The 16,665-nt window shown below is 32.2% G+C and overlaps 1 protein-coding gene across 2 annotated transcripts in view; it reads left to right on the forward strand.

The window, feature by feature from the left end:
- The window catches only part of SLK (STE20 like kinase), a 65,324-nt gene that overhangs the window by 19,706 nt on the left and 28,953 nt on the right, over window positions 1-16,665 (forward strand). For both annotated transcript variants that reach the window (XM_044665548.1, XM_044665549.1), the window contains exons 2-4: window positions 7,855-8,019; window positions 10,468-10,516; window positions 11,533-11,682. In XM_044665548.1, the coding sequence (XP_044521483.1) occupies window positions 7,855-8,019; window positions 10,468-10,516; window positions 11,533-11,682 (364 nt within the window). The remainder of the gene's footprint in view (window positions 1-7,854; window positions 8,020-10,467; window positions 10,517-11,532; window positions 11,683-16,665) is intronic.

Here is a 16,665-nt window from a genome sequence, read left to right on the forward strand (position 1 = left end):
TTAATTTCCAGATGACAGAAAGCTACAGAATGATGATCTGAAAGGTCCTAGATAAGCTAGAATTCTGGACTGAATCTAATAAAGTAAAATTTAATAGGGATTTGTCCCTTTTAAAGTGTAAAAATCTTATACTTGAGTTCAAGAAATTGACTATTAGAACAATGGAAGAGGCATGGCTTGACAGCAGTCTGAAAAAGATCTGGAGATTTTAGTAAATAGCAGGCTTACTATGGGTTAATAGTGATATGGCAGCCAAAAAAAACTTGCTTAATCTTAAATCATATTTTCTATAATATATTTTGCCATTTTCTACCATATCTACTTCAGGACCGAAGTTACCAAATATTTTTAAGGAACTCCTTAAAAATGTTGACTTCTTTTCTCCTCAAGGTGTTTGTTTGTTTCTACTGTAGGTCAGTTTTCCCATAAAATTTGTATGTTTAATTTTAAAAAATTGATAGTATTAATTCAAGCCAGTGCAGAATAATGTATTTCTTCCTAACTCCTCCTTCCTAATTTTTTGTAGTACTTTCATCTTAATTCTCTTAATATCTGATGGGTTGTTTTTGGTTTAAACAAGCATTCATATTAGAATTCTTTCTTTGCCTTCTGTTCTGCATCTCTATATTTAGGCTGATTCCAAACCTACATAAAGTATATACCTACAATTTAATATTATATGCATACACATTTATTCCTGTCAAGCATGTCATTCTTTATTGATGTCCTTCACTATTTTCTTTATTCTGGTCTTTGATGAAGAGATAGCTCTTTTACTTGCCAAGACCTATTCTTTTGACTTGTCCTTTTATCTTCTTCAGCAAATTATCTTTACTATTGCTCCTCCTCCCATTTTCACTTTATCCCTATATACCAGGGGTTGGCAACGTATGGCTCTTGAGCCATATCTGGCTCTTTTGAGGGCCAGATATGGCTCTTTCTGCAGGAGCCATAAAGTCAATTTTTTTCGGGCACTATTACAGGAGTGCGCACTGTGAGCACTGTATGGCTCTCATGAAATTACATTTTAAAAAATGTGGCGTTTATGACTCTCATGGCCAAAAAGGTTGCCGACCCCTGCTATATACTATTTCTTTCCTTGTTGTAACAAGCATTCAGTCTTTCCTCATCCTGAAAAAATCCTCATTAAACCCATAGCATCTTTGTAAGATATCCTATGGCATTCCTTCTCTTTTTAGAGAAACTACTTGAAAACACTGTATTCTCATTTCTTCTATTTTTATTTACTTACATCCTTCTAGTCCATTTACAGTTTGGTTTCTTACTTCATACAACTGAAACTTCTCTCCACAGTTATTGATGATTTCTTCATTGCCACATTGATGCATTTGCATTGTATTTGATGTTGTTGACCATATTCTCCTATGTACTTTCTTCTGAACATTCTTCTTTGGGCTTTTGTGATACTACTCTCTTTTGGTTCTCCTCCTATCTTTCTGATGGATCCTTTACTGGATGTCATTTATGCCTCACTTCCTATCTCTGTATATATCCCATTGCTCTTTTTGGTCCTCTTCTTATTTCTCTTTGTAGTCTCACACTTGGTGATCTTACTAGCTTGCATAGTTTTAATTAAAATCTTTATTTAAATGATTCCTAAATCTCTATTTTCAACCTCATTGTCTCCTGAGCTCCAAGTCTTGCATTTCCTACTGCTTGTTAGACATATTGAATTGAATGCCTCACAGACATTTCAAATTCAAGAGACAATACTAAACTCATTATTTTTATTTTAAACTTACTTATTTTTGTCAAGAACATTGCCATCCTTCTAGTACTTGAGTTTGTAATCACAATTTCATCTTCAGCTTCTTACTCTCACTACACTTATCTATCTCCATTTCTGTCTCTTGCATTTGCAGTTGCACCCTTCTTTCACATAGCTAGAACTCTATTTCAGGCCTCATTACCTTTTACTTAAATAATACAGTAGCCTCATAATTGTGCTCCTTATCTCATTTATTCCTGAAGGCCAGTCCATCTTCTACATAGCCATGACAACTCATCTCTGTATTAGATTTGAATGACTTTACATTACCTCTAGGATCGAATATAAACTGGTTGGCATTAATTGTTCTTCACAACCTGACCTCATCCTACACATTCTTTGGTTTGGCAAAACTAGCTTTCCTACTGTTCATTTTTTTTTTAACCCTTGTACTTCGGTGTATTGTCTCATAGGTGGAAGAGTGGTAAGGGTGGGCAATGGGGGTCAAGTGACTTGCCCAGGGTCACACAGCTGGGAAGTGGCTGAGGCCGGGTTTGAACCTAGAACTCCTGTCTCTAGGCCTGACTCTCACTCCACTGAGCTACCCAGCTGCCCCCTTTCCTACTGTTCAATACACATTATACTCCACTCTCCATCTCTGTGCCTTTATAGTAGAGATCTCCAGTTCTTGCAATATACTCTCCCTCTTTACTTTCTGCCTCTTGGAATCTCTCATTTCCTTCAAGACTTGGCTCAAGAATCACCTTTACATTTGCCTTTTCCTAGTCTGTTGTAGCTGCTAATATTCTCCTTTTTCTCCTTACGTTGCCAAATATCTGTTTTGTACAAATCTTTATGTGTCTCTTTACTTCTCCTTTAGAATGTAAACTCTTGTAAGCAGACTATTTTGTTTTTATTTCTATATCTCTAGTTCTTAGCTTAGTGTCTGGAACATAGTAGGTACTTAATAAATGCTTGTGGATTGATCTTTCTATTAGCATTTAGCTTTAGAATGCACATATGCTTTATATAGCACATTTAATGTCTTTTGAACTATTTTGCATTGAGTGCCATACTTATGTTTGATACTGTATACTATAGAAAACATATTTTCTGATACTGTATACAAGTTCATAACATCAGTGAATTTTTATTCAATTGCAATAGATATTAAGTGCTTATATTGCCACTATGCTAGGCATTTGGGGAAATATAAATTTTAGATAGGATGTCTTCATGGAGCTTGCAGAAAAATTAAGGAATAACACACAGAATTAGATAACTATAATAATATACAATTTTGCATGGTAGATGCATTTTAAAGGTGCAAAGCAAAGTACTGTGTGAGGATGAAAGGAGAAAGGGGGAGGTCACTACTAGTGGAGAATCAGGTTGGCTGAATATCATTGGATCAAGGACAGCTTCATGAAAGATGTGATATTTGCTTTGGGTTTTGAAGGTTGTATAACTCACACTGTGAAGACGGGAAGGAAAAGCATTCTAGTTATAAGGAACAAGATGGGAAGGTTCTGGAAATGTTGATTAAAACCGAATCACTTTATGGAAGGCCTTTAATTCTAGGAAAAAGAGTTTGAATTTTGCCTGCTGGACAGTAAGGAACTCCTTGTGGTTTTTGAACAAAGGAATAATAATCAAAATTATTATTATAAGAAAGAACATTACTTTGTTATGAAAAAACTTGTTAGGAAGCTATTGTATTTGTCTAGGCAGGTGGTAATATGAACTTAAATTAAGGTGATGGTAGAGGGATAGAAAAGGAGGTATGGCAACAGGAAGGACTTGGCAATTGATTACATATGAGAGGTGTTTTAAGGATTTTATTTAGTTTACTATGTTTCATTAAGAGCAGAAGTATAAGTCAGATGGGGCAGCTGGATGGCTCAGTGGATTGAGAGCCAGGCCTAGGTTCTGGGTTCAAATCTGGCCTCAGACACTTCCTAGTTATGTGACCCTTGGGAAGTCACTTAACCTCCATTGCCTAGCCCTGTAACAAATAAAATTAATATAGAAGGATATATATATAAAATATATTAGAGTTTAAAAAATAAAAGAAGTATAGGTCAGAGAAAGGTTTTTTTATTTTTATGCTGTCTCCTTTAAGAAACCAGAGGAGATAGCTCTCAACCTCTGTCACTTTAAGAGAGGCCTAGGTTAAAAGAGAGAGTGAGTTGGAGTTCTAGGGCCGGTCTCTCTGACTTCCTTGGGAGCTGGTTGCTGGGTCATTTTCTCAGAGAAAATAAGATCTTTTAGTGAATTTTAGACCATTACTTTGAGAGTTTGAGATAAACAGACTAAGCTGAGAAAGATTATGTTTTACTGAGAGCTGAGCTTTTTTCCTCAGAACCTGAGGGGGAGCTAGAGAGTTGTTTGTGTCCAACTGAAAGAGGCAATTGTATTTGAGTGGAGAGAGAAGGAGCAGTCAGAGGCTCTGTCTTTGACTTTGGAGAGAGAGAAGCTGCATCAGTTTCTCTGTGATTTATATTTTACTTTAGGAGTTCATAGCATAGTTTTAGTTAGATAGAAATATTATTAAAGATAGCTTAGAGTAGTTTAAGGAGTTCTACCTTGGTAGACAAGAAGAGGCTGCAAAGATAGCAGCTAGTTTTGGGGGGTTATTTAGACATTTTAGAATAGGGTCCTATTCCTAACTCCTAGTTTTTCCTACCTCCTATATTCCTTTCCCTACATCTACTAGAAATAAATACGAGTTGGATTAAGCTGCTTCTGGCCTTCCATCTACCACCTTCAAATAGATTAAGCCTTGACAGCTTTATCAACTGGCTATCAATATTCAATACCTATTATCAATATACCAAACAATAGATAATTTATACTTATAACAGGATGAATTTCAACATACCAGCTATTATTTACTTATAACAGAGGTGAAGGAGAGGGAATAGACAATAATATTGATGTTTCAAAATGAAAAACTGAGCAAATAGTAGTGCCACTGAAGTTGATGAAGTCAGAGGACAATCAATTTCATGGAAAAGAATAATTTCAGTTTTGAACAAGTTACATGCCATCCAGGTGAAAATGGAGGTCTAGAATTCACAAGAGAGTTCAGGGTTAGAAATAGCAGTTTTTGGAGTCATCTGCTTAGAGGCGATAGAAACCATGGCAGTGAATACTGAGAATATGCCACCTAGTTGTCCTTCTAGTAGAGGAGACAATAATTAGGTATATACAAGATATATACAGAGCAGCTAGGTGGTGCAATGTATAAGACTGCTAGGTCTAGAGTCATCTTCCTGAGTTCAGATCTAGCCTCAGACACTGCCATAGTTTCCTCATCTGCAAAATGAGTTGAAAATGGCAAACCACTATAGTATCTTTGTCAATAAAAAATTCCAGATGGAATATATAGTAGGATATATTTTTGCCCTTTTTTATTTTCTTGTTTTCTTTATTTTAACTCATGTGCTATTCTCATTTGAATATCTTTTTCACTACTTGTAACTTGGTGATTTAACCAGAGCTGTCTTATTACTAATATAGTGTTCCTTTTAGTTGATGTTTATCTTAATTGATTAATAATTTTTTCTTGGTGTAGATAGAGTTAGACTTATATTAGATATTTATTATATAAATTAAACAAAAAAATTAAAAGTATATTATTTTATAAACTATAGACTTAAGAAAATTAGATTGAAAATCTTACACTGTGCTTGTGTGCTATACTGTTAGGTCTAATTTATTATTCTATAAGATTTTGGTAAAGTTAAGAATAATTATACTGTATAATTTCACTGATACTGCATAATAAGAAAATATAGACAGAGAAGTACCTCGCTGGGTTATTGTAAGGGGAACACTTTGCAAACCTTAAAATGTTATTTATAAAAATGTGAGAAGTTGTTATGAAATCGTCAGGCTTTTAAAGCATGTGGCAATATACATACAGAGTGTTTAAGAAAATGTCATCTTCAAACTGCTACTGTTATTTTAGTTGACATACTTAAAGTTGAATTATTTTAAGATTTTGTAATAATTGCCATTTTCAGAGTATCTAAGTTCACATCTTTGCATATTCCAGAAAAGTTTGTCCCCCTCCCCAAAAGTAATTTCTCTTGGATAAGTTAGAATAGTTTAGCATTTAAATTTACTTTGGGGATAGGAATTGACTAATAGTTTTGTTTCACAGTCTAATTAGATATCTATTTCATCTTTCATGTTTAATTTATTAGTACTACAATGAGATTAGTACAGATGAAATACAGTAGTAGTACAGGCAGGTTTAGCTTTCAACCTACTTTAGAACATGAAACCTATATACAAACAATTCAGAGGAAGACCCCTCCCCCCTTGTTTCTTTTGAATGGGCTTTAATTTGTTTAAAGTTGCTAAATTCTGTTAATTTCTAGGGTGTAGCATTATAATAATTAAAGTCCTTTTTTCAGCAAAACCATACTTTCTCTTCAAATTAATATCTCAATACATTTGTTACTGGTCAGAATTTTAGGAAGAACACCTTATCCAAAAGTATGAAAGATATGGGGTAGCATTGTTAATAAATAATTAAATCCTTTGATACTTTTGTGTAATTTTTCTTGGAAGTTTGATTTCTCCAATTCTAAGGACAGATCTTGTTGAATGATTATGTTTTCAGATGGTAAATTACATTTAGGATGTACCAAATAAGAAAAATTCTAAGGCTATATTTATCAAACCTAATTAATTTCCAGGAAGTAGTTTGGTTCCTCCACATTGTCTTGTTATCTGGAGAAATTTCCTAACAATTAGAACTGTCTAAATGTAGAATGTGTTATCTCAAGACATACCAAGTTCTACTTCCTTTAAATTCTTTAAGTAGAATCTGGATGGCCACTTGTCAGGTATGTTATAGTAGGGATCCATTCAAATATGGTTTGAGGCCCATAGATGGCCTTTCGCAGGCCCTTCCATCTTCCAAATTCTGTGATCTCAGATTCTTTTGTGATAAATTATAAAATGTTTTATTTCTGGATATACTAAACTAATTTTTAAGTACATTTCCACCCTGAAAAATGTTCATACAAACATATTCATTAAGTGTTTTAATATTTTTATTTAAAAATACTTTTTTCTTGTTTTACAATGTTAATTTTTAATTTAATTTAATTTTTTTTAAACCCTTGTACTTCAGTGTATTGTCTCATAGGTGGAAGATTGGTAAGGGTGGGCAATGGGGGTCAAGTGACTTGCCCAGGGTCACACAGCTGGGAAGTGGCTGAGGCCGGGTTTGAACCTAGGACCTCCCGTCTCTAGGCCTGACTCTCACTCCACTGAGCTACTCAGCTGCCCTTTAATTTAATTTTTTAAAAACCCTTACCTTCCATTTTGGAGTCAATACTGTGTATTGGCTCCAAGGCAGAAGAGTGGTACAGGCTAGGCAATGTGGGTTAAGTGACTTACCCAGGGTCACACAGCTAGGAAGTGTCTGAAGCCAGATTTAAATCTAGGACCTCCCATCTCTAGGCCTGGCTCTCAATCCACTGAGCTACCCACCTGCCCCCTAAATGTTATTTTTAATGTTCTTCAAAAAATTTTTTTTGAGTTCCAAATTCTCTTCTTCCAGCCTTTCCCCTACCTATTGAGAAGGCAAGCAACGAATTAGTTATACATGTAAGATCATGCAAAACATATTTCTACATTAGCTATGTTGGAAAAAAGCAGGGACAATAAAGTGAAAAAATTATACTTTGATTTGCACTCAGAGTTTATCTTAAAAATAGATTATGATATATTTGGTTTTAACATCAATCCTTACTCTCTTCCCAGAAAACCATTTCTTTAAGATAAATATTTAAAAAATAACAGTACTATGATCAGACAGTTGTTTTGTAGCACAACACTAATAAATACTGTATTCTAAGCTTTAATTTTAATGAGGTTGCTCACAACTAGCTTGATTATGCAAAGTATATAAAATACAGAGACTCAATAGGAGAAATGGAAGCAGGTAGTTGTTATATTTTTTGTTTTTTTAAAGTATTGAGAACAAGAACAGAATACCCAATTGATGGAATTCAGATCACTGAATTCATTAATAATTTTTACCTTTTAAAATAATTACAAATGTTAAATGTAGTAATGCTTTTTGTTGTTCTTCAATTTTTCAGGCCCAGAATAAAGAGACAAATGTTTTAGCTGCTGCAAAAGTGATTGATACTAAATCTGAAGAAGAACTTGAAGATTATATGGTTGAGATTGATATTTTAGCATCATGTGATCATCCAAATATAGTCAAGCTGCTAGATGCCTTCTATTATGAAAATAATCTTTGGGTAAGTATTTTGTTACTTCATTGATATTTTCCTACTTAAGGCTTATAAAGTTTAAAAATAGAATTTATAGATCTTAACCTTTTTCATTGTAATTGATGCAACTTAAAGGAGAGTTGAAATAATTGTAGGGTACTAATAGAATAATTATGCAAAATATGCATATTTTCAGAGTTAGTGTATACATTTTTTAAAAACCAGAACTCTCAGTGAAATTTCTCAACCAGTATAAATCAAAAGTAGGATTTGAACATGTGTCCTTCTAAAACTATGGCTAGCATACTCCATCATTCTGCTTCTTAGAGTTTGTAAATTTCTGGGTTTCATAATAATGATTATTTTAGGCTGGACTTTTAACTTGGACTTTTAGGTAAACCTAGTGCATCTAAATTTATTTTAAGTGTGGTTATGGGGAATTTTATTTCTGTCTGTAAGGAAGCTTAAAACCTTTGTTTCTACTTTCCAATTTAGGTCTTAATCTGACATAAGCCTATTTATTATTCTTTTTAAAGTAATTTAAAAAACTACTTAAAATTCACAGTTTATTAAAGTAAGGAATATTGTTCAGAAATTAGAGTTTCCACAACTTAAGAAAATTTTGGTAAATCATTAAATGCTTAATATATAATTCAATTTCAAACTTGGATATTTACTTTGAACTTTCCTGAAAGTTGGTAATGATTTCTCATTATTTCTTGCTCTAAATTTACTTCAAATTTACTAGGAGTGTTAAAAGAGTTGTAGTATTCTAAATGAACTAAATTTAATACTTGGTAAAATGGATGTGTAATATTTGGATTTTTGTATATGTAATTTATAAGGAATATTAGGCTTTAAATAATGATATATAAGGTTACTTTTGACAGAAGCAGTGTTCTATTATTGAAAAGAGTATTGGCATAGTCAGTCAAGGAAATCTGGGTTTTTAACTTGGTTGTGGGAGTTTGAGCAAGTCATTTCACTTTCTTATAGATAGATGAGATGACCTTTTAATTTTCCCCTCTAGTGCTATTACTTAGCTCTTGAAAATCCTGGTCTGGGACCAACAATTAGTTTAATAATATTGTTTTAAATGCATTATTATTTTAAATGGAAATTCTTCTTAGAGATAGGTGCCAATGAATGAGGAAAAAGCAATCTAGTGAGAAGAGCACAATGCCTTATATATAATGTAGCATAATAAATGTAGCAATTGTATCTGAAAGGCTTGAATTTCAGTCTTACCTCTGACACATAGGCTTTTTGAACCTTGATAATTATTTGACCTTGGTCAAGTCAGGTAACTTCTCTGAGCCTATCTATATATAAAAATAGAGGGTTGGACTAAATAGTTTCTGAGATGCCTTCCAACTCTAATTGTATAATCCTATGATTTCACTGTTGCAGGGAACACCCTGTGTGGAAACTCTCCCCGCAAATTCATATTTACAACTGTTAGAGTTGCCTGGGTCACTGGGAGGTTAAATGATTGTCAGTAATTAAGCAGGTTGGGCATAGCCCAGAACCTCATATCTTTATTTGAAACTATTATAAAGGGATTGGAATAAGAACAGGGCCTGTGATGTGATTTCATTGGTATAAGAAACTCTTGGGTAAAGAAACTTTACCTGTCTGTACAAGTTAACGTTTCCTTTGCAATTTATAACCTCAAGGAGTTGCCTTAAGAGCATGAGAGGTTAGGTAACTTGCCTAACTGGCCATATAACCCGTATGTCTCAGAGGGAGGACTTGAACGTGGGTCTTCCTGGCTTTGAGGCCAGCATTCTATCTACTGCACCGTGCTAACTCACTAAAATAATTTTAGCAGCCATTATATTTGCAATCATTTCCTTTCTGATAGTTGATGAGTGTTATGACATCTTAAGGTTAGTTTTCACATTACTAATGTTCTAGTTTCTGAATTTTATACATTTTAATACACAGGTATCAAAGTTTACTTGTTACTATTAAAAAAAATTTTTTTTTTAAACCCTTACATTCTATCTTGGAGTCAATACTATGTATCCCATCTTTAGGTCTGGCTCTCAATCCACTGAGCTACCTAGCTGCCCCCACTTGTTAATATTATTAAAAGAATAACAAACATTTAATCAACTTAAACATGAACATTCCGCTAAAATATCAGTTCTATTTTTTTAAAAATAAGATACTGGTATTTGAAAACATTTTCAAAAGTCTTGTGATTATAATTTTAATGGAAATATGTATATTCCTATACTGTTTTCTGTTTGTGCTTTCTTGAAGGCTTGGTGGAATTATAATTTAAAAAAATTGTTTTTGTCTTAATAAGATTGTTTTCTCTTCTAAAAGACTGATTCGGCCTTTTTGATACCAATAGCTAAGTTTGTGATATGAAAGTCTCATTCTAAACTTTATTATTAACTTTTCAAAACTTAGTTTGTATTTTTTATCCAATGAAATTTCAGATCTGTATTCTTTTATTTATATTAGATTCTCATTGAATTTTGTGCTGGTGGTGCAGTAGATGCTGTGATGCTTGGTAAGTATCAATTTGTTCTTTATATTTCTCATAATTGTCCTCATTAAACCTTAAAGCATTTAGAGAATATACTTCACATTGTTTATTTCCTATCATGTCTGTAGGTCAGTTATATTCATTAAGCACTCACTGGGTGCCAGGCAATGTACTAAGCATTGGATGGGGATACATAGAAAGGCAAAGGATATCTCTCACTTTGAGGAAATCGCAATCTAATAGGGAAGACAACATGTAAAACATTATGTACAAATAGTGATATGTAGGATAAATAGAAAATAATCAACAAAGGGAAATCATTTGAATTAAGGGAGAGCAGGAAGCATTCCTGTGGAAAGTAGACTTTTAATTGGGACTTAAGCCAGGAGGCAGAGATGAGGTGGGTCAGCAATGCAGGCATGAAGGATAGCCAGTGAAAATGCCCAGAGCCATGATGAATATATTGTTTAAAAAATAAGGAGAAGGCCAGTATCAATTATGGAAAGATTCTTGTTGGGGTGTAAAGTTTATTTTTTATTTTTAAAAACCCTTGCCTTCCCTCTTAGAATCAATACTGTGTATTGGTTCTAAGGCAGAAGAGAGTAGTAAGGGCTAGGCAATGGAGGTTGTGACTTGCCCAGGGTCACAGAGCTAGGAGGTGTCTGAGGCCAGATTTGAACCCAGGACCTCCCATCTTTGGGCCTCTCAATTCACTGAGCCACCTAGCTTCCCTATGGGGTGTGAAGTTTAAGAAGATTAGAAAGATAAAGAAGGAGTGTGTGTATATGAAGGGCTTTGACTTTCAAACAGATTTTTATAAATGATTTGGGTAATAGGAAGCTTACTAGAGTTTATTGAGTATGAGGTATGTGACATGTCCTGTGGTTTAGGAAAATTATATTTATATTTACATGTATATTTATGTACATAAATTTGAAAAATCTATCTCTATGATAACAGTATGAATTAGAAATAATACTGAATTATTGGAGTTAAGTACTGAAAAACACAAAGATGTATTTTGTACTTTTCTCTTCTAGAACTTGAGAGACCATTAACAGAATCTCAGATACAAGTAGTTTGTAAGCAGACTTTAGAGGCATTGAACTATTTACATGAAAATAAAATTATCCATAGAGATTTAAAAGCAGGAAACATTCTTTTTACATTGGAAGGAGACATTAAATTGGGTAAGTAGTTCATCTAAGTGTCAATCAAATTATATTTTATATATTTTGTGCTATGAGTGCCCTTTCCCCCTTAATTCTCCTTTTTATGATATATGCTTTTTAATTTTAGCATTCAAATAATCAAAACTACTTAATTTTTCTTGAACTTAATTTTTTCACCCATAAATAAGGGAACAGATTAGATGATTTGTAAAGTTCCTCTTAGGTCAAAGGAGAAAAAAGCTCTGATTTTCTTATTCTATGATATATACAGTTTTATGGTTAATTTTTTTCCTAACAGTTTCTTAGGCAAAAGTGAAATGTTCAAAAAAGGCTTAGTTTTCACAATTGTTTAGTAAGAGCAAGTGATGTGACTATTTGAGGATTAAAAAAGAAAAGGCAAGAAAAACTTATAAAAGAACCATGTTTTTTTTTTTTTTTTTTTAGAATTTCTTGTTCTTTACAGAAAAAATTTGTCAGAGAGAGGGAAGAATAATTATGTTTCCTAATTTTCCTGCCTCTTTTTTTAGGTCTTCTTATTCTAAGTTCTTTGAATAAAATATTATTATTTGTAAATCCAGTTATACATGCCTTTCCCCCCCAAATAGTAGATTTGATTTTAGATCTTTTTTTAAAGATTAATTTTTTTCTCAAATGAAAAACAATTTTTAACATTTGTTTTTTAAAATTTTGAATTCTCAATTCTCTCCCTCCCTGCTTTCCCTTCTTATTGAGAAAGCAGACAAGCAATTTGATATGGATTATAAATGTACAATTATGCAAAACATTTTATTAGCTATGTTACAAAGAAAATGTAGACTAGAAAAACTCCAAATAAAGAAATAAAGTAAAAAAAGTATGCTTTGATCAGCATTCAATTCCCACAAATTTTCCCAGGCTTTCCTGAAACCATCCTGCTAATTATTATAGTACAATAGTATTCCATTACAATCATAACACCACAACTTGTTCAGCCATTATCCAGTTGATGATGGATATAACCTCACTTTTCAATTCTTTGCCACCACAGAAAGAGCTATTTTTGTACCTTTTCCTTTTTCTTTACTTTCTTTGGGGTACAGACCTAGTAGTGGTATTGCTGGATCAAAAAATATGGACAGTTTATGGACATATGGAATAGTTCCAAATTCCTCTCCAGAATGGTTGGATCAATTCATACCTCCACCAACAGTGCATTTAATGTCCCTGTTTTTCCAGATTTTCTCCAACATTTATCATTTGCCTTTGCTGTCATATTAGTCAATCTGATAAGTGTGAGGTGGTACCTCAGGGTTGTTTTAATTTGCATTTCTCTAATCAGTGACTTTGAGTATTTTTTCATGTAACTTTAGGTAGCTTTGATTTCCTCTGAAAATGCCCTTTGTCAGTTCTTTATATATTTGAAAAATGAAGCATTTATCAGAGAAACCTGCTGTAAAAAATGTTTTTCCAGTTTCCTGCTTTCCTTATAATTTTGGCTGCATATGTTTTGTTTGTTCAAAACCTTTTAAATTGATGTAAATTTAATAATCATAATTATTCTATTAAAATATTATTATATATTTAATTATTATTATAATTTCAAAATTATCCAGTTTACATCTCATAATCCTCTCCCTAGTTTGGTCTCAAATTCTTCCCCTATTGATAGATCTGAAAGACAAAATATTTCATGCTCCCCTAATTTGCTTATGCTGTCATCCTTTATATTTAAATCATGTCTAAATCTTGGTATATAGTATGAGATGTTGGAGTTGAGAAGTCCTGGGTTCAAATTTGGCCCCAGACACTTCTTACCTATGGAACCCTGGGCAGGTCCCCAGTTGCATAGCCCTTAGGCTCCTCTGCCTTGAAACCAACACTTAGTATTGATTCCAGGGTGGAAGATAAGGTTTTTAAAATTTATTTAAAAATTTAAAAAAAGTATCCACAGGTTTTGTTAATCATTTGAACATTTTTTGAACAACCTCATTGATGATCAGAGATGCATATTAAAACAACTTGTTAGTGTTATTAGCTCATATTCATCAAATTGGCAAAAATAAAAACAAGGAAATTCATTGCTGCCAGGCTTATTGAGAAACAAATATGTTTATTTGTTGCTGGTGGAATTTTATCTTTCAGATCTATCAATAGGGGAAGAATTTGTGACCAAACTAGGGAGAGGATTATGAGATGTAAATTGGAAAGCAATATGATAATGTGTAGTAAAAATTGCAAAACTAATTAAATTTCTTGATCTAGTCACTCCATTTTTGTGTGTGTAATATATTCCAAAATATGTTTAAGAACAAAAAAAAAGCCACCTTTTGGAAGATTTTTGTTATTTGCAATGGCAAAAAAAGCTATAAATAACCTAAACAGTAAGGAAATGGTTAAATAAATTTTGGATTGTTAGTATAATGGAATAATACTATGATTTAATTAAACTTGACAAGAATGAATAATGAATCTGATAATCCAGAAGAACAGAATACCTAACATATGTGACCATGTAAGAAGAAAAATGAATGAAATTGAATGGACAAATAGCACATAGCATTAGAGGAGTAGATTAGAAATTATGTATGTTAAGGTCACTTTTAGCAATTTGCATAAGCTTAGTTACATTTCTATTTAATAAAAAAATTATAATTTTTTGTTTTTTTGGGAGGAAGATAGTTGGGCCAGAGGCATGTAGAGAACTCCCTGTATATTAATTTCCTTTGAGGATACTGTTGAATATCTGGCCTGTAACTTATAATCACAGATAGTTCTGGGGAATTTTGAATCTGGTCATATTTACAGAACTGCTGTGTGTGTCAATGGTAGGACTTGAACCCAGTTCTTTGTAACTCCAAGACCTACCCAGTATCTGCTGTCTCATATTACTAAGGTTTAGGTAAACTTGTAAACATGTAAATGAAAATATATGGTAAAACATTAAAATATATAATAAAATTGATCATAAACTCTAAAGCTTAGGACCTTTTTTTCCATTTGTCTTCCTCAAAGCTTTATAGGATGTTATATATTTTATAGCTTTTTACTTCTCGTAGCTTTATCACATTAGAATTTGTCATGTAATTAGTCATAAGAAATATGTAGGGAAATGACTAATCAGGCCATCAAGAATGTGTTTTAAGAAAAAATTTTAATAGCTAAATGCATTATTTTTATGTTAATAAATTGTAACATACAATAAAAATTATAGTTGGAGCCCTCTGCTGGTGAAAATAAAATGGATTTATCAGGAGAATTTAAAAGACTATTTTCAATAGAGTTTTATAATGTAATTAAACAACCTTTATTAAGTACTTGCAGGTATTGTGATGGACATTGGGGGACCCAAAAATAAAAGTTTCTTTTTTCCAAGGAGCTTACATTCTACTAAGGGGAAATAACATGTATTCAGCTGATTAAATGCATTTAAAGTAAATTTTGGAAGATTGGTGGGAAGTACTGAAGGGATCAGGAAAGACCTTATTAAGAGGTAACATTTAAGCATAGCCATGAAAAAGTCATATAGAATGACTTATACTAGGAACAAACATGGCTGGAACAGAGAGTGGGTAGTAAGAAATGATGAGGAAATTAATTTTAAAGAAATATGGAAAAGCCTAAGTAAAATTATGAAGAGTGATACATGTAGAACCAAGAGGACATTATATATAGTCACAGAAATATTATTTGAAGGATAACTGTGAATGTCTACTTCCAAATAAAGAACTGAGAAAGAGAAACATGCATATGTTCATACCATAGTTTTATGTACACACACACACACACACACACATATTTGTCAAATGGTATCTTCTCTAGTCAGGGTGAGGGAGGGAGATATAAGGGAGCTTTAATATAACTAATAAATTAATTTTTAAAGAAGTTTGAAGGGCAGTCATAAAATCTACTTAGAAAGTTAGATTGGAACCTGATTTTAAGTGGCTTCATATGTTGGTTGGAGGAATTATAAATTCTTTAAAAACTGGGTTTGTAAATTTTTTTAGTCTTCAATAACTATCATTATGTCTTATATTGAATAAGTGCTTCTTAAATTTTAAAAACATTTTACATTCGGAAGTTATATGATTTAGATGATAAAACCGGAAGTCAAAAAGGCTATTTAAATGCCAGTGAGTGAAAAAAATACAGATCACTTAAAGTTTCTGTGTTCTGGTTTATTCATCCATGAAATACAAATAGTTCCTACTTTTGCTTATAATTTCAGTGAGCTGAAATTGTTCTTTGAGCTGTTTGGAGAAAATAGTGATACAATGTAATTATATTATTGAGGCAAGTGTTTATCATAATAATTTTAGTGGAACTCACAAAGGACTTTATGAAACTAGTTCATATAAAACTTTGCTATTTGCTTCATTTATTATTTCTCTTGTTAAATAGCAAATAATGAAATGGTACATATAGTAACTAAATTCATGATATTTTTACTTGCTAATTGTTTAGCCTTCTAATTACAAGAATTATTTATAGCATACTAAAAGTTAAAGATTTATTCTTAAATATATATTTCATAATACAGCTTTTTACTTTTTTACTGGATTTGACAGTTGTATTAATTGCACAGTTTAATGCAATAAGATGTAAATGTTAAGCTTATTAGTCAAATGGATTTAAAGCAGAGAATATTTTAATCTTTTTCTTTCAACTTCATTTTAATAAAGAAGTTAACAATACATATGGTAACTCACATGAAAGGCTCTTTCAATGTAATTTTGTTTTTCAATAAGAAAAATATTTGTTATTTCAAAGCAAGTAGAAGAATCAGTTGATATATATTGAATTATATTTTTCAACTTTACATTGACTTAACTGTTTTTGATTCTGAAGAGAGAATAAATTTGTTCTATCCCAATATATAAAGAAAGTGTTGAAGGAAATGTGTTTTCTGATATTTTCTTTATAATTATATTTTAGATAGAGAAAAACAGTGAGCTTTTTGAGAAAAAATTTTAATTAGCCTGTTTAGGATATGTTCTAAAATTACTCATTGTTGGCTCTTAAAAT

This window comes from Gracilinanus agilis, chromosome 2, assembly GCF_016433145.1.
Source record: "Gracilinanus agilis isolate LMUSP501 chromosome 2, AgileGrace, whole genome shotgun sequence".
Classification (NCBI taxonomy): domain Eukaryota; kingdom Metazoa; phylum Chordata; class Mammalia; order Didelphimorphia; family Didelphidae; genus Gracilinanus; species Gracilinanus agilis.